This window comes from Panthera pardus, unplaced genomic scaffold (assembly GCF_024362965.1).
Source record: "Panthera pardus isolate Hobbes unplaced genomic scaffold, ASM2436296v1 HiC_scaffold_25, whole genome shotgun sequence".
Lineage (NCBI taxonomy): Eukaryota > Metazoa > Chordata > Mammalia > Carnivora > Felidae > Panthera > Panthera pardus.
Genome location: NW_026526821.1, coordinates 95,282,339 through 95,304,641, shown reverse-complemented (window position 1 = coordinate 95,304,641; position 22,303 = coordinate 95,282,339). Strand labels below are relative to the sequence as shown.

Sequence of the window (22,303 nt, the reverse complement as noted above, 5' to 3'; positions counted from 1 at the left end):
TCACCTACTGGGCGAAAAATATAGTAGATGATATAGACAGGTGCCATCTGACTTCCGTTTTCACCCATCTTAATTGACTTGATATCTAATGTAAGATGCATGAAATGGAAGTACAATGGGACTACATTCTTGTAAGAAGTGGGACTAATAATGCCATTTTGACAAGATGGTGATTATATAATATGATAAGGGTTGTAAATATGCCTTGATCATTGACACAAGATACTGGGCTATATCAACACTGAATTGCATTCAGTCAATCAAACTGACTTTGAATTGATTAATGTTTGGATGAATTACTCAAATTTGCCCTTTGTCATGGACACAAAAATGCTGGTTTTATTTAATTCTGCAGAGGAACTGACCTGATGGATGAATTGATTTAGTGTTAGGCCAAAACAGGCTCCAAAGCCTCTCAGTTTAATGAACTTCTCAAATTTCAACATTGGGAGTGGGGGAAGGATTACAGTCCACAAAAGATTTGCCAAGTAGGGGGCTTCATATTCTTTTGTGTACTTTTCTACTGTCACTAATCTGTGATACAAAATGATTTCTCTTCCAAAGGATGACAATTTTCAGTCATTCTTTATTGAGCACTTAATGTATGTCAGGTATTCTGTTCATTTTTTTACAAATATTAAGCAATTAAACCTCAAAAGAATTCTATCAAGTCTATTGTTCACATTTTACAGATAAAAGGACTGAGGCTCATAGCAATTAAGCAACATGTAATGGAGCATTGTCCTCATTCCACTCTTTACAATTCAAAACCAAATCTGTCTGAACCAAAGCCAGTGCATCTTTAATATTCTGGCTTTTACCCTCGTATTTCCCCTATCAATGTCCATCTATATATCTTGTGAATCATTTCACTGTTGGATGAGAGTATCAGGGCATAAGGCATGAAAGAGAAATTGGGTTATAAGTACAAAGATTTTCTTAACATAAGGTTTAGTCCTCTTTGAGTCCTGTTTATTTATTTATTCTTTATTTTATTTTTTTTAATATGAAATTTATTGTCAAACTGGTTTCCATAAAACACTCAGTGCTCATCCCTACAGGTGCCCTCCTCAGTGCCCAGCACCCACTTTCCCCTCCCTCCCACCCCCCATCAACCCTCAGTTTATTTTCAGTTTTTAAGTGTCTCTTATGGTTTGGCTCCCTCCCTCTCTAACTTTTTTTTTTTTCTTCCCTTCCTCTGTCTACTCTTCTTTCACAATTCCTAAACCAGTGTGAGCTTTATGGGGTTTCCTAATCTCTGTCCTAAATCACTCAGACTCATGCTTCGTATACAAACTCATGTTTCCTATACATTATTTTTCCTAAAGTAAAGCTTAATAGAGAATTAAAATACTCTAACTAGAATATAGTAAGAACTCAATCTATATAATGAGATTGTTTTCACCCTATAAAAACTGAGTCTTTAAAGGGAGGATAATCTCACCCTCTTTTATAATCCCCAGGGATATAATCTCTTGAAACTTGCCTTGATTACCTGCATCTACCCTCAAGGAGATACAGTTAATAGGATTGGTCAGAATCCTCTTAGAAACACTTTTGTTGGTAGATAGTGTCACTGAGTGTTCAGGAATGTTCAAATGGCAGCCAGAGCAATAATCTTTCTGTTGCTTCCTGCTCCATGCCTTAAACTGGCATATTTCTAATATGTCTGTATAATTTCTTTTTCTATCATGTGGCAGACAGATCTAGGGCTACCACCCTGGCCATAAGCAGGTATTAGCGAGAGGGAGGGGGGAGTTATTTCTCTATTCTGATGAATTTGGACCAATTTCAAAGATGTGGTCTTGTTCACCAGAGACCCTAGGCCAGAACATGGAACAGAGTATGGAGCCCATAACAAAGTAGCGCTCTAATTTTCCATTTGTCCTTCCCTCTTGAGTTAATAAGCTTGGCAACCTCAAGCAGAACTGTGGTGTCTGTGCCAATACAAGATCTGAGTATTCATGTGTTCCTTAGCTGTTGAACTATCTATTCATGATTCCAAGCCAATAAAATCCACTATACTCTTAAATTGTTTGCAGTGATGTGGCTGCTAGGTTTCAAGTGATGGAGAGAAAATGGAGTTAATAGGAATCAGAAGCACTAGTGGTTATTTCCATTGTGTAAAATATGAATTGCGGGGCGCCTGGGTGGCTCAGTTGGTTAAGCGTCCGACTTCGGCTCAGGTCATATCATGATCCGTGAGTTCGAGCCCCACATTGGGCTCTGTGCTGACAGCTCAGAGCCTGGAGCCTGCTTCGGATTCTGTGTCTCCCTCTCTCTCTGACCCTCCCCATTCACGCTCTGTCTCTCTCTGTCTCAAAAATAAATAAATATTTAAAAAAATTAAAAAAATAATATGAATTGCTAAAAACAACCACAAGTAAGAAGGCAGATTTCTGAGCTATGAATCTCTGCGATTCCAAGACTCTGGTCAGAAATACCCTCAAATCAATGTGGTGTAAATAGCCCTGGTGCATGAAACCCAAGTCCTGGATGTCCACTCACCCGTGCACTCTGTCCTGCAATGAGCTGGTCATCCTCAGTCTGAACACTCGTCCGGCTGCGCACATCATAATCCTCCTGCTCAAAGTCAGAATCGTCTTCTAGTTCTTCTGGGGTCTAAAAGTACAAAGGAAAGGAGAAGAATCAGCATATTCTAAACTGATAACCCTCAATGCCACCCATATACTTTGTGGCAGATAAGGCTAAGTGGCTCCCGGGAAAGAGAGCTTGTAGGCAGTTACATGTAGGGGGTTATGGAGGAGGGTGCTGGCTGCAATGGAGTCGGAAAAATCTAGCTGCCCCAGTTTACCTTTTAAAAAAATATATACTTTATTTCTTCCTCCTGTAGGTATTAAAATGCTATTTAACTCTTGACATGACATGCTTTCTAGTTTTAAGACAAACTATATTTGTGTTTTTTCCATCCATAGAAATCTATTTAAGATAGAAAATAACCACCACCAACAAAAGTTATACCTATACGTGGTCTATAATACCCTTTTTGGTCTATTCCCAGTCTTTTTTAGTCTTGATAGTGAAAATAATCTCCAAGCCAATTGTTATTCCAGATGAAGTATCTGATGTGGTCACTAAATTGTATACTGTACAGGTTGCGACTATGGATTCCAGACTCAAGACTGCCTGAATATGAACCCCTGTGTGACTACTGGCAAAATCCTCTTAGTTCTGGTTTCCTCCCTTGTGATATTGATAATTGTTCTGTGATTTTTGTGAAGATTAAGTAATATTCTTTGTGTAGAGTGTCTAGCATATAATAGGCATTTAAAAAGTGTTTTCCATCATAATTTCTTAGGATTTTGAAATCAATTCATTCAAACACTTTTAAAAAGTAAAGCCACCAATTACTACACCACTACAAAGGATTAAATAACTCTTTCATACATAGTATCAATTTAGCTAAAACCAAGCACAGTGAAATAAGGATCATTCTCTATTTAGAGATAAGAACACCAAGGTTCTGAGAAACAACATGTCCAATGTCCCTAACCCAGTTAACAACAGAATTAGAATTTAGACACAAATGCTCAATTGTGTCTAACTTTTTCACCTTATAAATCAGGTAAGAATTGCAGCTATAGAATGTCTTTAAAGTGAGTAGTTACATGAAGATCCCGTCCAGTGTCAGAAAAAAGTGTATGAATTAATCTACAAACCCAGAAATAAAAATACTCCCCATCTTTAATAACCATAATAGATAACATGTGTTAAGTGGTTTTCATGTGCCAATGCCTATCTTCTCTAAGCACTTTGCATATACTAATTCATACCATTTTCTTAACAGTCCTATCATGCAGACACCATTTTCTCCACTTTGCAGATAAGGAAACTGAGGCATGAGAGATTATACCTGCTCAAAACTTTCTAAATCTTGCAGCATGTACCGTAGACTATCATCTCTGTTAATTCTAAGAAGATGAACTTGGAGGTGGTGGGGATGATTCACAAGGGGACACAGTGCATTAGTGTGACATTCTTAGATCATTGGTCATTAGACTGAGATCTGACAGTCACCCACAAACTGCCTCCTGGCACACAGTAACACCATCTCCCAGGGCTCTGTATTTCAAAAGGAAGAAATAGACCACAGCAGTACTGATGATACAGGTACCCATTCCTCATCCAAAAGGGCACATTTTTATTCTGCTGGTTTCTTTGGCTACCTCACTGTAATTAATCAGGTGTGGTTATTGATGAAGCCTTGAGATTGGTCAGACAGGCATAAAATGGGGTCTTCATGCCAATATCACCTTATGCGTAGTAATTTTCCAAGCTTTGGCGTATCCTTCTTGTTTTCCTTCTCTCTCTCCATCAACCCTATTAATATTCGCCCAGTCATCTACAGATGTTCAATTTTCTTTCACAGAATTATTGAAAGAAAGAGGGAAGAAAGAGGTTTTGTTCCCATACTTTATTAACTAAAGGAGGGGTGGGGTGGGCAGAACGTGGTTCAAATAACTGGTTGTATTTTCATTGCGGACAGAGACAATAATCTCTGACCATTTTTCACTCTTCTGAAATGTACTAGAGAACAATTACAGCAAGTTGGTAAATTCTGCTGACGGATGAGATGACAAGATTTCAAGTGCTTTTCATCATTAGTTTTTCAAAAGGAGAGAGAAAAGTAAAATGAAAAACCTCACTCAACAGAAAAAAAGGGAAAATATGACAGTGCCTATAGCACTGTGTCCAAACATTTCAATGATCTGTGTGTTTAGTAGATGAGTCAATGACAAACACAACCTGGCATCATATGGTTAATAATGATGAGCTTTCATTCAAGTGACTATGGCTCAGGAACCAAAACAAAGTTTAAAAAAACAAAAAACAAAAAACAAAAAAAACCCAGAAACAAAAAGCCCAAAACACAAAAAACCTGGAAGTGGACCTAGGGAACTGGAATGTTTTTGGCCTAACTTTGCCACTCACAAACTGTGTGTCTTTGGCAAGTCATGTACAGTTTTTCTGCTTCTCTATCTCCTCATTCATAAAATGGAGATCATAATTCCTATTTGTCCCATCTACCTCTCAGGATTGTAGGATAAAACATATATGAAAATGCTTTGTAAATGATAAAAGTGAACTAAAGTAATATGTGATAATGATGATTATTATGCTTAACAAACTATATACCCAATAACAACTGCAATGATAATGGGAATAATTTTTTACCAACCACTATGGGCCGAGCATTCAGCTAAAGGATTTACTCCATGTAAAAACCTAATGAAATACATTGAATCCCCACCTTACAGATGTATAAACAGACTCAGAGTCAAGTCAGTTTTCCAGGGTGTTACACCTAGCAAGTTGAGGGGGCTCAGGGCCTATGCTTGTAACCATCGCAAGTAACACCAGGCAAATGGGTGAGCTTAAAATATTTTCTTGTGCCTTAATCATGCAGCAAACCCATCCAAGTCACCCATATAAATGTTTCTGTGCGGGGTGCCTGGGTGGCTCAGTCTGTTGAGCATCTGACTCTTGATTTCCTCTCAGGTCATGATCCCAGTGTCATGGGATGAAGCCCCATGTCAGGCTCTTCGCTGAGCGTAGAGCCTGCTTAAGATTCTCTCTCCCTGCTTCTCTTCTGCTCTCTCTCTCTCTCTAAAAAGTTGTGTGCATGTTCATTTTGTTAATTGCATGAAAGCACTGGGTTTTTTTTTCTTGAATTATTCATTTTAAAAAGTAGCAGTGTTATGTGTCAGTTGCTCAAAGATCCCCACACATTAAAGGAGACATGGAAAAATAGTGAAGGTCTGCAAATGGGCCCAGAGATAATAGGACTTATATCATTAGGTAGTCTTATAGAGTAAAAAGAATCACCAAAATGTGTAATTCACTAGATTGGAGGGAGGCTGGACTCTGACGGTCAAGTCTCAATTCTGTCTTTCTGTGCTCCCAGGGAAGACTTTTTTACAATAATCAAGAACCATTTTGGGTCTATTCTCGGTTCCCTAGGTCTATTATCTGATTGTTAGACTGCAAAAGTGGGTTTAATTTGAAAAATGACACAATTAAAGTATTCGGTCTCTAAAATCTGCCCCCTCTAAGAGTCTATGAGATTTTCTTGTGCCTATTACACAGGCTCAAGAAAATCATGTGCTTGTCCAGGCGGGTCACAACACATGCCAGTTGCAGAAAAGGACCAATCCGCTTGCCTCTGGCTCCTAATCAAATGCTCAGTATCCTCTAAAACAGTTTCTGGAGAGAAGCAAAATGAGAAAAGACAGAGGGATTTAGTGTTTCACCAGGACACATGAAAAATATATTGAGGCCCATTTAAAATAAAGGCTCAAATGCATATGAGAGTTTCATTAGGAACAGAAAGATGAGGAGGACATGGAGAGGCAACAAGAGAGTTCGGATGATACATGAAGAAGGATTTCCCAAGCAGAATGACTATACCAATGGAATGGAGAAAACAGAATTACATTTCCCTGAAGTCAATGTAGAGCAAAATCATCTCAGTCAGGACTGACTGGCCATTGGCATCTCTATCCCGCGTCATTCTGAAAGCCTCTTGATTGATCTCCTTGCTTCTATTTTTTCCACATACAGTCTACTCTTAGGGTGAAGATCCCTGGAAGATCTAAGTCAGCTTAGAACACTTCAATGGCTCCCATCTCATTCAGCATGGTCCTTACTCTGCACCTGCCATTCCTTCCACCTGGAACACATTTCCTCTAATATTATTATAGCTTGTTTCCTCCTCCTCCACGTCTATTCTCAAATGCCACTCAATCAGTGACCATCCTTCATAAAACGAATACCCATCCTGTGTTCTATCCCCTTATACTGCTTGTGTTCCCCATGGCACAATAACTGACGTGTTCTATCTCCTTGCTTATTTTCTGTCTTCCACCAGAGGAATATACATCTCTTGACGATAGGGACTTCGTTTTGTTCACCTCTGCATTCAGGGTCCCTCTAACAGTGTGGAGCATCTAGTAAGCTTTAAATAAATAGTTAATGAACAGATAACCAAGACAAAATTACCGAATTTTTCTTAAAATCATAAGAAATTATTTCTAATTACTTGGGTTAGGAAAACAAAACGAGGAACCTTATGGAACCATGTTAATTAACTGGATAATAGCGATCTGCAAGAGTAATATCAATTTTGCCACCAAAGTTGTTTCTGAAGTCTCCTCAACTCTTTATTTTCTAGCTCTGATGAGTAACTCTAATCCCTGCCATTTTAATAATATTGTTAACTTACTTGACAAATTCTATTTCGTTAATGGATTGTAATAAGAAACTTCACCCCAGCAGAATGAGAAAAAATATTTCTTGGGAAACTACTGCCAGGTGTATGCTAGTACTTTATAGCTATGGCCATATTTGTCCTCGTTTGCAGATAAGCAAACTGAAGCAGAGATGAAAATCAGTGTGCCAGTGATGCCCAAACACTTAAGCCATAGGTCCTCAAACTTTATTGCTTGAAGCACTGTGTCTCAGTAATCTTTTTCAAGGTGCCTCTGGGCTAACAACAAAACATAACAAAACAAACAAAACAGCGACAAGCCTAACAGTTCTGTTGATGAAGCAGTTAAATCACAAAAATGGATTAAGTTGATTAGACTTAACAACATGACTTCTCAAATCCTGGAATACAACTAAACATCCACTGAGTTTCCTTTTTCTCACAGCAACCACCAAAAGCCCAGCTTCACAAATACAGGATGTTATTAAAACAAATACACCAACCTAGTGTTTAAACCGTGAACTACTTTTGGCTAATATTTCCCACAATATCAGAGACACATCTGCATGTTTCCCTTGAAATTTTAAAACATCTTCCAATGCCCCAAGGGCCCTTTCAGGCACAGCTTGGGATAGATCAAGTTAAACTTTAGACTTTTATTTTTTTATTTATTGATTTTTAATGTTTATTTATTTTTGAGAGAGACACAGAGAGCGAGAGCAGGGGAGGGGCACAGAGAGAGACACACACACACACACACAATCCGAAACAGGCTCCAGGCTCTGAGCTGTCAGCACAGAGTCTGACACAGGACTTGAACCCACGAACCGCAAGATCATGACCTGAGCCAAAGTGAGATGCTTAACCATCTGAGCCACCCAGGCGCCCCTAAACTTTAGAGTTTTATCTGAACCCCGGGCACTACTGTTTCTGTGACCTGCTTTCAAAAGTATCATGTGCAGCCAAATTAATGGGTTCCAATTACATTATAAAAGAATATAGATATCATAAAAGATTTTTTTTCAGGGTTATTGTTATGAGAAGAAATTACTGTTTTTTTTATAGCGATATCCTAACACCAAGATATTACCTCCTTCTACCCTACCCAGTTATCTTAATTTCCCATATTAAATGTCTAATTCTTAAATGTTAACTTGGTTCTCATTACTTGTAGATTCCTTATTTGTGAATTTGCCTACTCACCAAAGCTTCTTTGTAATCCCCAAATCAGTGTTTGGGTAGTTTTTCACAGACAAGTACAACGTGGCAAAAAAAATTTGAGACACCTAATCTGTGTGCTCCCAGCTGAGGTCACATAGCACAAGGCTCTGCCTTTTTGTTTCAGCTTTGACGCTATAAATAAGCATTCATTTTTTTCCTCTGCTTAAAATGTCTTGCAAGTACAGTGCTAACATGTTATTTAGTGTTCCTAAGTGTAAGAAGGTTGTGATGCACCTTACAGAGAAAACGCCTGTGTTAGATGAGCTTCCTTCAGGAATGAATTATAGTGAGGCTGGCTGTGAGTTCAATGTTAATGAGTCAGCACCATGTATTAAATAAAGTGTCTTTAAACAAAAACATAAAATATAAAAATATAAAACCCAGTTATATATTGATCAGTGGATAAGAATGTAAACAGAGGCTCACAAGAACCTAACAATGTTCCCTTTGGAACAATGTTTCACTATTCTCTAACTCAAAGTTCACAGCAAGGTTACGGGATATAACTACTGCAAATAACGACCATCAGGTGTATTCCTTTTTGAAATTACCATGCTGGGGTAATTAGAAAATTCCTTCTTGGCTGATAGATTACCAAGGACAAGTCTCATCAAGAAGTAAACAAAACCTAGTCTCACAGCAGACTATACCTGTTCCAAGAGAGAAGCGGGGTCCTGAAAGGTGAGGTTGGGGTACAGAAAGGACAAGTTTTGTCTACTTCAGAGGGTTGTCTGGAGCTGCCCTGGAGTGCCTGGATACCAACATCACATTAAATATGTATTGATTAGTGAGAGGCAAGGTGATGGAGCACTTAACCCTTCAGGATCCATTATGCATTTATTTTCAGGGGTGAGGTGGGGGGAGGAATTATACTTTTTACAAAGTATAATCAACACTTTGGGAGGGAAGGGGGCATGGCCAGATTTGCTGGGAAAGAAACAGCTCTACTCATCTCACTGTCTTTCTTTCAAACTTAGTGCAGTGGATTTTTAAGTAGACCTAATCATTGCACTAGGAAAGTAAACCAAGAAATTAAGTACAAGATGGAGCCATGTGGGTGCTGAACGGAGAAGGATTTTAAAAATAACAATTTGTACATACTGTACATTTCTCTCTTAAGTTTTAAGTGGTGTGAAATCCATCTGATCAAATCACTTGAAATGTCGAGATGCAGGAATGACACTACATGAAACAAAGATATGGCATTTTATCTAAAATTATGTTTTTTTACAGCTCACGAATGAATGAATGAATGATGGCTATAAACTTCCTCAGCCTCCCAGATGAACGGTTGTCACAAAAATGTGAAGGCTAACAAAGCAGAAAAATGGCAAAAGAGGGAATATATCTGGAGCATTATAGTGGGATTTAGTGTCAAATGCTTTGAAAACATAACTCTCATGGTCTATTACCTTATTTCACAAGTTAGTATGTAATGGAAAAAAATGATCTAATTTGTTATAGGTTTAAAAGCCTGCCTTTTTCTCTTTTGCTTCTCCTCCTCCAATTCTCATCCCTTTTCTCTCTGTCGCCTTCCTATCTCCCCAGGTATCTGTTTCCACCACCACCACACATACAGTGCCCATAAAGCACCAGAAAATGCACCACAGTGCAGGGAAAATAAAAATACAAGCTTTGCTTTCCAAAATTTCAGTCTAAAGAAGGTAATCGACATAAAAGGGAATAATGTAATAAACACTATAGCAAGCAGAAAGTTACAGAAGTTAAAAGAGAGTGACAGAATTTTTGATGGAAAAAACTTGAAGAAAGAAGGTCTCAGCCAAATCTTGAAAGGTGATGAAGTTGACAGATCTAAAACGGGCAAGTTAGAAGATCAGGAAATACATCCGATAGTCTCCAAATTCCAAATTGGAACTCCACATTGTTAAGTGTAATTAGTGTCGTCTGATACAACTTATGCAATGATCTGAACACTTTGAATTGATCATAAAATTATTATGAAAGGCAGACATAGTTAACATGAAAACAGTCAAGCTGAATTTAAAGGGAAGAAAATTCTAAGATGCTTCACTCCCCAAGTGAAGGAGTTTGGTGATCATTTCAGGAGAAGCACAGATACCAAGAGGGAAGAGAGACTCTTCTTGGTGATACCTTACTCCACCTGCTCAGATCACCATGGAAGCATCAAGGTGCACTCTGGATACCACAGTTGAAGAGGACCACTCATGAATTTAATGACTTCAAAGATAACAGGATTTGGGGGAGAATTAATGACATATACAAAATACTCAAAAGACCAGGTATATATTGTCCAGAGAGAACAATATACCACAGACATTATTTGGTTATTACTGTCTTGCAATGTTTGAGGAGATATTAGTTTAGATGTTCAGTGATCACCCTGAGAGAGTTTTTTTTCAAAATGCACTCAGTAGATATCTCATGGTTTTATTGAGCAGCTTTCGAGACAACGTTAGGGGACGAAGGTGAAAATACAATCCAGGGCTGTTGCATCCAATATGGTAGACATGAGCCACAATGAGCTAGTGACAACTTTAAATGTAGCTCATACCATGTGTCAAAAATTATTACATTTTGGATACACTTGGTTAGGTTAAATATATTATTAAAATTAATTTTACTTGCTTCTTTTTTTTTCAGTGTGTCCACTAGAAAATTTAAACTTACAATTGTGGCTGACATTATATTGCTATCGGACAACATGTGTTGATGATTGGCACTGCAGAAGCCCCATCTCTGCTTCAGTCATAATAGTCACAAATGTATTTGTGTCATCAATTTTGCTTTTGAATGTTTCAGTTTAAGAATGAGTTCTATGGGTAAGAAAATTGTTGGCAAACTATGCCAAATTGTTGGTTAGGTGAGGAGAAAAAAATATCTTACAATGAAATATTATGGAGCAATGAAATGGAACAAGGTAGGTTGTAGGTCTTAATATAGATAAATGAAGGCACATTGTGGGTGAACAAAGCCAATTGGAAATAATAGTTGAGTTTTTAAATCTACTATATTTTGTATTTTTCTAGTGTATACCTCTAAATAATTACTCGGACAATGGTTTGGAAGGCTCATACCTGACAAACTGATAACGGGAAGATAGTAGGGTGAGCCATGGGTGGGGGGTGGTTTGCTGCAAGATTATGCAGCCTTATTTATCAGGTCTTAATTATTAGTTACAAGGATGATGTAACTGTTTCATATTATGATCATTGATACTATTAAACTGGATAATCTTCATTTCTTTCCATCACATGGCTTTCTGATCCTAATGGGAAAATAACATTAGTCAGAGGACCACACAGATAACAGCAAGGGTACCTGAAAGTTAGTATCAAATTTAAACCAAAATGCATGCCAGAAACAGGAAAGACATCACTTTTCAGGTTATTCAGTGTGAATCTAGGCTTGTTGGATCACTTGTCCCTTTCGTCTGAGTAGTCCCCCTTGTGTGACTAAATGAGGAGCCAAACAGCTTCACAAGTTAAATTAAGCAATGGAATAACCAAAAGTAAATTATTTGGGATCCCTACCAGAAGCTCTGATCAGCTCCAAGCGATAGAGGCCTTACATACCCTGATCATCAGCACAGCCTTCCTGATGTCTCGAACACCATCATATACCAGGCGAGAGGCATCAATGAACTCATTCTCTTCAAATGGCTGAGGGACGTTGGCACTCAGGGCTTCAATGGCAACCTCTACTTGCTCAGCAAAGCGTGGCATCACTGCATTAAACAAAGTGAGAAACAGTGGATTATGCGATCTTTCCTTCATGCTTCCTTTTCCAGCCCTTGTGCAAGGCGGCACACTCCAGTTATTCCAACGGTTCAATGGAGCTGGCTGCCTACCTGGTCAGTGGGATGGATCCAGTTTAGTGGTCTTTGTATCACTTACCTTCAGCAGAGAAAGTAAATCATTACTCCATGAATGGTGATGGTATACAACAGCAAGTTTTTGAAACTTGCTCAGGGTAGGGTGGTATAGTGTGCATACATATACATTTCATGTTCTCCTAACCTGAGTCGAATTTGACTTCTGATGGTTACTAGCTCTGAAACCTTGGCCAAGTTTTCTTAACTCCTTCTAAACCTGTTTCTTTGTCTATAAAATAGGAGGTCCTATCTTAAGTTTCAATGAGATAACACATACACATTTACTGGATGGTGTTTGGCCCTCAGAAAGCCTCGATAAGTATATAACTAGTATCATACGCTAAAGTCATAGGTGATGAGTGAGTAACAGACCTTAACCTATATGACTTCATAGTAATGTGTGAATGAAGTGATCCAATCTTTCCCACTTTTGTTGATACAGGACTTGAGATTAGAGGTGGGGGACGGTAGTGGGTGGAGGCTTACCGAAAGACCATACAAGAGGGGAGAAGGGATCCCAGGATACTCCTGCACAAAGCCTAGGGTTAGAGCCCAGTGGGCTCAAAGATGAATTTTATTTTGTTCCATATTCCCAGGACCATGCTGATGTGAAAGAAAAGCATATATGAATTTCTAAAATGTTAGCACCTCTTTCTTTACACAAAGACACCTACATACACACTGGAGGTTTGCAGAAAGTAAATTTAGTGGAATGCCTGGAACACTTCCACTGGCTGCTTAAAACAAAATGCTGCTTAAAAATGCTGCTGATTCACTGATTCTCAAAAATTATAATTCAATTTTTTCAGCTTTTATTTTGTAACAATCAATTCACATGGCAAATTAAAGCCAAAAGCACAATTCATTTTATTTACAAGGACAATAAAAAAGAAACATCATTCATCTATTTTCCATTTCTGAGCATTCATGCCTGATTCGTCTTTATACTTGTTTTCGCCCTCTGTGGATACTTTAACATCCATTTTAATCCCTAGTGTGAGAAACTCTGCTAAATTACTTTCTAGGGTCAAAGTATTCAAGATAAAACATTCCTCGAAAAACGTATTTCTACTAGGAAAAGCCAAATGTTAAAAAGTATATTTAAAAAAAAAAAGAGGAGGGTTACAGGAAAACAGAGTAACCATTTTTTCAATAGACATGATCAAAACCAAAGTATGCATGGGGTGAATTTCCTTCTGTGAGTGAATTACTATGATTGGTTCTCTATACCATTTGCATTTTTCATTTGTGCCTTTGCACTGCTTTTGCATAAAAGGAATTGGTGGACATTGAGTTGTACTGCTGCAAAAATCAAATAAAAATTTATTTCTAAAAACTACCACATTAAACTAAGGCCATTTCAGCTATCCATTTGTGTCGGGAACAAACTGTTTTACATGACTAAATAATCTCAATCATTGCAATTCACCTCCCTAAGCGTGAAAATATTGCTATATGTATTTGGCATTTTCACATGAGTATCTTTCTTAAACGAAATTACAAATCCCTTTCCTTTCCTCAACTGAAAATTCTCAATATCAATTTCATTCTATTTGATGTCTAAGCTGCTATCATGACCATTCACAATTTTACAGATTTGAATGGTACCATCAGAAGCAGTTAGCTGCCTGAAGTTTTGTCCTTATTGTTTATATGACAATTACTATGCCTACATGTACGTAAAATACTCCTACATGGGCACCTGTGTGGCTCAGCTGGCTGAGTGGCTGACTCCTGATTTCAGCTCAGGTCGTGATCTCATGGTTGTGGGATCGAGTTTCGTGTTAGTCTCCTCACTGAGCATGGAGCCTGCGTAAGATTCTCACTCCCTCTGCCTTACCCTCCATTGGCACCTCCTCTCTAATATAAAAGAAAAAAATACTACTACAAATGAATAAGGCAAAAAAAAAAAAGAAAAATAGACAAAGGATTAGAACAGGTAATTCACAAAAATACTCAGTCCCATATTATTGATAAACACATGATGTTTTACATCATTAATAACTGTAAAACTTACAGCATAGGCAGTGAGATAGCATTGCATACCTATTGGAATGCGCAAAGTAAAGCTTATTAACACCCATCTCACCAAGCATGTGGAAAAAAAGGGAATCCTTCTACTGTAGATGGGAGTCAAATGGGCACACATCATTCTGACAAACACTTTGACAAAATCTAATAAAATGAAGCTTTCCAGTCCCGACCGGTGAGCTGAGACATTTTCTAGGGCATGGCCAAATGCTGACTTCTAAAGAGGTACTTATTAGGAATGTTGAGTACATCGTAGTCACAGGAACACCTTTTCTCTACAGTTATAGCTTCTTCTTAACAGGTTGAGTACTCCAAGAGTTAAAAAGAGTTATATTAAACCTAGGAATAAAAGTAACAGCTTTAAGAGATCCCTTCTAATCAGCGGTATCCCAGGGCTGTCAAGGCCACTAAGTTGGAGGCTGGGGAGACATAGTGAGCTGTTAACTCTAGGTTCATGGGCAGTTCATCAGGATGGAATAAAATGGACTTAGGGATATAAGTCGGGAGACAGCCAGTATAGTCAAGAGAATAAGTCCCTAAGTTCAAAATATTGACTGGGAAGAGCAAACTGAAAAGAGATGTCATTTGTGAGAAATTTAAAAATACACATGAGGGTACCGTGCATAATTTAAACATACATATTTTTATGACACATGTTCTGAGAGAATATATACCACCTTAAGTATAGTGGTTGTCCTTGAGGGGGACAGAGGGCCATGGGATTAGGTAGGAGTTGTAAAGAGGCTTCAAGTGTATCTTAATTCTTAAGGAAATAATAATATGAATCAGATATTGCAAAATGTTAATATTTGTTATACCTCAGGGTAGGAGCAAGGTCTCAGTTACATTAGTCTCTGTCCCTTTTTTTATCTTTGAATCTTTTCATGATTCATATATTTTAAAAAGATCAACATATTATCCTTAAGGCTGTGCTTTTTTACAGAATAAGGCTCTGAAAAAATTAAAGTTCTAGCTCATCTATCAGAATGTAATAGAAAACAATATGATCAACAATATTTTTAATGTTTATTCATTTTTGAGAGTGAGAGTGGGGGAGGGGCAGAAAGAGAGAGAGAGAGAGAGAGACAGAATCTTAAACAGGTTCCAGGCTCACAGAGCCCAATGTGGGGCTCGAGCTCTGAGTGGTGACATCATGAGCTGAGCTGAAGTCGGATGCTTAACCAACTGAGCCACCCAGGCGCCCCATTGATCAACAGTATTATGTGAGGAAGTCCCTCAGAAATTGTGACTGTGATCACACGCCTAATATTCAACCTTAATAACTGCCTGCTGGAGAATTGAGTTAGGTAGTACTCACCCACTGGACCCCGGCTCTTGGGCACACATTTCTATTTTCATCAAGACCTTTGATGGAGTATAAAAGGGGAGATCAGCTTGTCATGTGGCTTTGTTCTGCTTGTACAAGGTCACCCTGAGGAAGAGCTGGGGAGGAGCACAATGCAGGAGGTGACCTGCTAACTTTCTCTACCAGCTTCTAGGTCTGATTCTGTGCCCAAGGGAGAAAAGGGAAAGCTAACATCTAAAGGGGCTACTTCCATAAGGGATGCTCTGGGGCCCAAAACCTGCCCAGGACTTCTCTGAAACCCCGGGTTTGGAGAAAGGCATTCTGTTTGCTCCAGCTGGAGTACAGAATCTCTCTAGGAAGATTTAGGAAGTGGCATGTTGGTATGAACAACAGTGTTGTGGACATGGCATTGTCAGAAGGGGAAGAAAAACAAAGCCCTTTTATAAAAATATTGGAACAGGACAGTACGGAACATCAACCTTCTAAGGAGGAAAAATGGTGGAGGAGGAGGTGTAGAATCTTCACTTTACCAGTGGGGGCTCAGATCTCAATTTATCCTTAATATTCCAACAATCTTATTATATTCAACCTGGTAAAACCCAGAACTTGAACTAATTCAATTTGATTTGATTTACTGTAACTGATAAGGCATCCATTTCTCTTACCTCAAATCAGTGTTTTTCCGGATCTGAATCTTAAGAAACTTTCTCCATGCTCAGCTCTTAAGTAGATTCAATACTTATTTATTTAGGGCTTAGTCAACTGCTCTTTAACCAATACACATTTTCTCTCGATGCTGTTGCTCTTTCCTGTTTAGTTTTATCCAGTTTTGTTTTTTTATCTTTTTGTAATTTTTTGAATGTTTATTTGAGAGAGAGAGACAGAGAGAGCGCAAGGGAGAGCAGGGGAGGGGCAGAGAGAGAGGGAGGCACAGAATCTGAAGCAGGGTCCAGGCTGTGAGCTGTCAGCACAGAGCCCAATGTGGGGCTTGAACTCACAAACCATGACATCATGACCTGAGCTGAAGTCAGATGCTTAACTGACTGAGCCACACAGGTACCCCCTGTTTTGTTTTTTAAAGTGATAAGACAGAAAAACACAAGTTTATAGAACAATGATTCTTGGCAGAACCTAAGACTTTAAACTATGAATTTTTCTAACGCCTCTGGTAGTATCTGAAAAATTAAATATCCCCAAAGTAATACTGAACTAGAAAAAAGTCTCAAACTACTTCAAATATGATGCTGCTTCTGCTTCCCAGTAATTAGGACAAAACACAGCATTGCCTTTGTGATTAGCACATTATATATTAACAGAATTTCTGGCATAGGGTTACATAAATAGAAGTTTCTACTTTCTGAATTACATCCAAAAATGTATACACCACTTTACTGGTATTTATCAGAAATAGTGAATTGCTCTTGTAGCTTATATTCTGAAAGGGTGATCAAAGTTGGAAATAAACTTGTAAATTCTTGCTATACTTTTGTATTCAGAGTGCACACTAGGCCACAGAATGATGACATTCCAAGAGTAATGAAATCAGAGTTCAGCATGCATATAAAAACCAAGGTCGCCTCATTCTACTGTCTATTGAGATCCTAAACCAGAGGTGCAGAAGATCTGGACTGAATCCTCCAGAGAGACGTCAGGGGTGATGTTTCAGAGCACGGGGTGAATCAGTAAAATGAACAAGAAGTTGTCCTAAAGATGCAAATAGGACTGCTGACAACGATCAGAGCAAAATCCAAGGTTAACTAGAGGTAGTGGAAATGAACAGCCAACCAATTGCCCCTGAGGAACCATCTAAAAGGTCCATGTCTAACTACAAATGCTCCAATGATTTCCTTTAATACGGACAGGCTCTAAAATCTTTATGAGATACAAACACATAGGGGTGCCTGGGTGGCCCAGTCAGTAAGATACAAACACAAACTTCAGACACCTGCCTATACTTCTCATCTCTGTCTCTCCACCTATTCCTACATATATTTAAATGTTCCATTTTTACACTGAGTTATTTAATGTCTTCAAAGATGACATGGAGACATACCGTGTCACACCAAGATGTTCATGATGAATTTATTCTCATACTGAAATGTACCTCTTCGTCTTTGGCCCAGGTGAATTCCTCCTCAATCTTTGGTATCTCATTTAGACTTAAGTGCCATTGTGAAACTGTCCTTTATTTACAAAGTTGTCAGTTCTCTATAACTTTATAGCATCCTGATTAGGTATGCACCATTATAGTGCTCAGTATAATGTATTAAAATTGTTTGACATTTCTGTATGTCAACTGTTTTACATTAGGAGTCATTTTTAGGAATGAGACCAGCTCTTTCTTCTTCTTTGTATCATAAGCCCTTATCGTGCTTCAGGCCTAGCTACTCAATCCAGCTGGGACATGGATGAGAAATGAAAGAATGGGATGTAGGAAAGAACTCACTTGTCTTTGAGTATTTCAGGGATAAAATGAGCAGTATCGCATCTCACATACTAAATTTCTTTCTGCACATCACTTCAAATTAGTTCAATAATTTCATTAAACAGTTTCATGAGTCATTAAGCAAGTTATTAGTGGGTGTTCTAGGGTTGATCTCTAGGGACCTTTAGAAACCTGAGCTCAATCCTTTCAGGACTACTTGAGTAGGAGCATCGCCACTGAGCAAGATTCATTATTGTATCCTTGACTAGTTCACCAGGGACAAACTGGTATATCTTCAGGTATATGGGTCACCCAATTGTGTTGGTGTAGTCAGCCAACACACTCTCATGAGTGTGTTACTTGCACAAATTTTATTACCAAGGAATGAGAAAGAAAATGGACAAGGACCAAGGACTCTGCTCTTTAGAAAGAACCAGCTTAATAAGTGTTAATATAAGAAATGAGAATGAGAATATTTGAGAAAATTTAGAAAGAGAATGAAGTATCAAAAGTAAGATGGAATTGTGGCCAACCCCAGCAGAGGAATACATTATAGTTCACCATTCTCTTGCCAATCACAAATAGTTAGTATGCATCCATATTAATAGTTGGAGTTAGAGTAAGAATTGGGTGTTATCACAGTAATGGAGCCAGAAGGTATTAATTTGAGGAGACCCCATGGGGGCAATTTCAGGATCCCCCTACAGCAGGAAAGTACAGTTTCATGTCATTTCTGTAAGTAATGCATTTTTCCCACAAGGGAAAGAATAAAATCCCCCTAAGGGATTTTATTTAAGTGGCCTCCAATTACATGTTAGGTCAGAGGAGAAGAGAATATACAGGAGAGTAGATCTAAAACACTGAGGGCCCAAATTTGCCCAAGGTACAGACTGACTGGAACTTAAAAGGCTCTGGGTATATCTTGACAGTTGAACACATTTGTGAAGTACGATCACTTAGTGAGGAGACCATCGGAGCCAGAGCTCCAAGTCATAGTCAGTGTAGAAGGAGGGTCCAGGGCCAACTGAAGCTGTGACACATTTTGTAGCTTTGGCACCATTCAAAAATAATGAGGGACAAACCAAGAATATATCCATCATTTTACATGGGTTTGGTAGTTTTAGTCAAGAATTGCATGATCATTAATTAAGTTGTTAGAAGACTTTCTAAGGTCTCCCCATCCAAACAGGAATCTTTCAAAATTCTGAACTCTGAGTCCTTTTTTTTTTTTTTTTTTTTTTTTGAGCTGCCTAGATTTCTACCTATTGGACAAGAAATATCTAATCAGACATAGAGGCTTCCCTTCAATACAAAAGAGTGGCTAGAATCTTGTTGAAGCACTTGGCTAGGATCTCCTGCATTATCCAGACCCTTCACTTCTGACCCTGACTTGGCATACTCACACTGATCCTGGTTATGACTTTCACCACTACCAGCAACATAACTTCTCAGAGATTCTGAGATTCATGTTTGAATCTCAGAACCTAAGTCAAATGAAATTTTCCCTAGTGAGATCATTACTTCTCTTCTTTTCTTTGACATGTACATTGTTATCTTTGAATTATATGCTAGTCTCATCTTGTTTCTGTGCACAATTTTTCAGATCTGTCCTCCACTCCAAATCCCTTCTCCAATTACCTTGAGATAATCTTGGCCTTCCTTTCCCCACTGTTTAGCTCCACTATTCTCCTGCTCACTCCTGGCTACATATTGCATAGCACTGTCTTGATTCAGTGGTTCTTGTGTGCTCAGGAAGCCAATGTATAAGCAAATAGGTACAATGTGCCTGAATTAAGTACTTCCCTATTAAGTCCACATTGTGGGATCTGTTATGAGTCTCTGAGATGGGCCCCAATGATCCCTCTTCTCTTGGTATTCATACCCTTGTGTGATCCTCTCAACTTGAACATGGGCTGAGGCTAGTGACTTTCTCCCAAGTGATAAAATATTAGCAAGAATGATTGGATGTCATTTCTAAGATTAGGTTACAAGAAGATGCCGGCTTCCCATTTTGCTTGCTTTTTCTTGCTCTCTCACTTGCTCACTCTGATGGAAGACAGTTGTTGTGGAAAAGCATCTATAGCAAATAACAGAGAGAGGCCATTGTTCAACAGCCAGGAAGGAACTTAAGCCTTAAGTCCAACAACAAATGAGGATCTGAAGCCCTCCAACAACCACATGAGTGAGTTCAGAGACAGCTCTTTCACCAATTGATCCTTAAGATGACTGCCATCCTGGCCAACACTTTGACTGCATTCTTGTGAGAGATCTTGAGGCAACGGCACATAGCTGAACTGTACCCAGCCTCCTGACCCACAGAAACTATGAAATAGAAAATGTTTATAATGTTAATCTATTAAGCCTTGGGGTGATTTGATACATAGCAATAGCTAGCTAATAGAGTATGCTGTAAGTAGAAATTTCAGTAAAAACAGTTAGCAGGACATAGTAAAATTTCTGTCCAATTGTAGCAACTATGCTTGGTCTAGTTTCTGGTGTATTTACTGGGTCTAAGAAGAAGCATAAATGAATCTTGATATTTGCTTTTTTACAAGTTAACCAGTTTAAACCTCCATTTACTCAAGTGTAAAACAGGGATGATAGCTGCCCTTCAGGTTTTTATACAAGGTTTAAAAATAATATATTCAGTAAATTTTGTATACAATTTTATATACAAACATACACAGTACTTAGCCACTGGGAATAAAGTGATAAATAAAACAAATAGAATCCTGCCTTCCAGGCAAAAAAAAAAAAAAAAAAAAATTGGAATATATGCAAGATGCTTACCATCATGTCTGGCACATAAGATTCACAGTAAATGGCTCCCATAGTTACTATCTTTACACCATAAGCCTCTCTATCTACTCGTCCACACACCTTTTTTCTTTGTTTATAGGCAGACAAAATCATCCAGTCTCCTTTGGATAGAGGTACAACTACGTGACTCGTCACCTAGAAGTGGGCTTTGTGAGGGTGAAATAAATTGAAAATAACACTCAAAGTAGCACTAACATCTCCAATTGCGAAGTTTGTACAGCTTATCTTGAAAACTTAGTTTCCCTGCTTTTATGCCCTTCTCCGTCCTTGGCATGACCATATCATCTTTCTGATGGTTTTGCATTTTTAATAGTGAATTTGAAATCTATGAAATCTGCCCTTAGGATGAGATTTGATAAGCTCCCAGAATTTTCCATTTTATCTTGATTGCCAAAAAAGCCAGTGTCAAACATTGTACCCATTATGACCTCATCAGATCTATGAGGAAAGGGAACCTTTAAAAGTTATGAGACTTAATCAAAATGCTCATAACTGGAAAAAAAGCAAAACCACCTTCCTTACCTCATTTTTTCCCTCAGAAACCTCCTATTTAATCTAATATTCTCATGAAAGTATTTCCCTTCTATCTCAAACTTACAACGTTATTTTATATGAGTTGATTAATTGAATCTGGATTTTGAGTAAAGCATCCTCCAATGCTTTTTAAATGTGGTAGAAAGAGTAGTAGAAGTCATATTTAAATACTCTCTAAATTTAAATCTCATCCTGTCTAGACCAGTGATATTCTAGCTTTTCCCACGCTTTATCTTGATGACTCATAATCAAGTTAGCCAATAGCCAATGTTGAATATTGGAAGCTAGGAGCAAAGACAGAAGAAGCCTAGCTTAACCTGCTCCTTAGTTCCCGGTGACTGTTTGTCGGCTGCTTCTATTCTCTGGACAACCATCAGCACCACCCCAGCTAGTCCTAATTCTTCCATCCTGTGTGTATTCTTGGACTTTCTTTCGTCAGAGTCAGTCATCTGTTCCCTCTGTGGGAGTTCCTAAAGGCTGCCATTTTCATAAATTCATGTTTGGAAAATTATAATGTACATTTCTAACATCAAAATCAAATTCAGATTCCAGAAGGCCATACATAACCCATGAGCTGAATTGTTTGATGAAAGATGAAAAAGGACTGCCTAGAAGAAGGAGGAAAAAAAAAAGCCTCTGTAAATTTCATTCACGATAACTACCCTAGGAGAATCGGGGAACATCCATCTGCACTCGTCTAGACACAAGTTCCTTTCCCCAAGGAAAGAAAATACTTGCTTGGAAAGTTCTTGTATTTTAAAATAAGCATTTCAAAAATAATCACAAATGGCTTATCAATTTAAAGGAAAGGATGGCAGATTTAATTTTGAAATTTAAGGAATCAATAAAGAATTGAACATGATGCTTTATCGAGCTTATAGTGAT

The 22,303-nt window shown here is 38.3% G+C and overlaps 1 protein-coding gene across 5 annotated transcripts in view; it reads right to left on the bottom strand.

Annotated features, from left to right (window-relative positions):
- Window positions 1-22,303, bottom strand: part of CTNNA2 (catenin alpha 2) — a 1,099,255-nt gene that overhangs the window by 78,407 nt on the left and 998,545 nt on the right. For all 5 annotated transcript variants that reach the window (XM_019443126.2, XM_019443134.2, XM_019443137.2 and 2 more), the window contains 2 exons: window positions 12,004-12,155; window positions 2,509-2,622 (listed from right to left, as the gene is read on the bottom strand). In XM_019443126.2, the coding sequence (XP_019298671.1) occupies window positions 2,509-2,622; window positions 12,004-12,155 (266 nt within the window). The remainder of the gene's footprint in view (window positions 1-2,508; window positions 2,623-12,003; window positions 12,156-22,303) is intronic.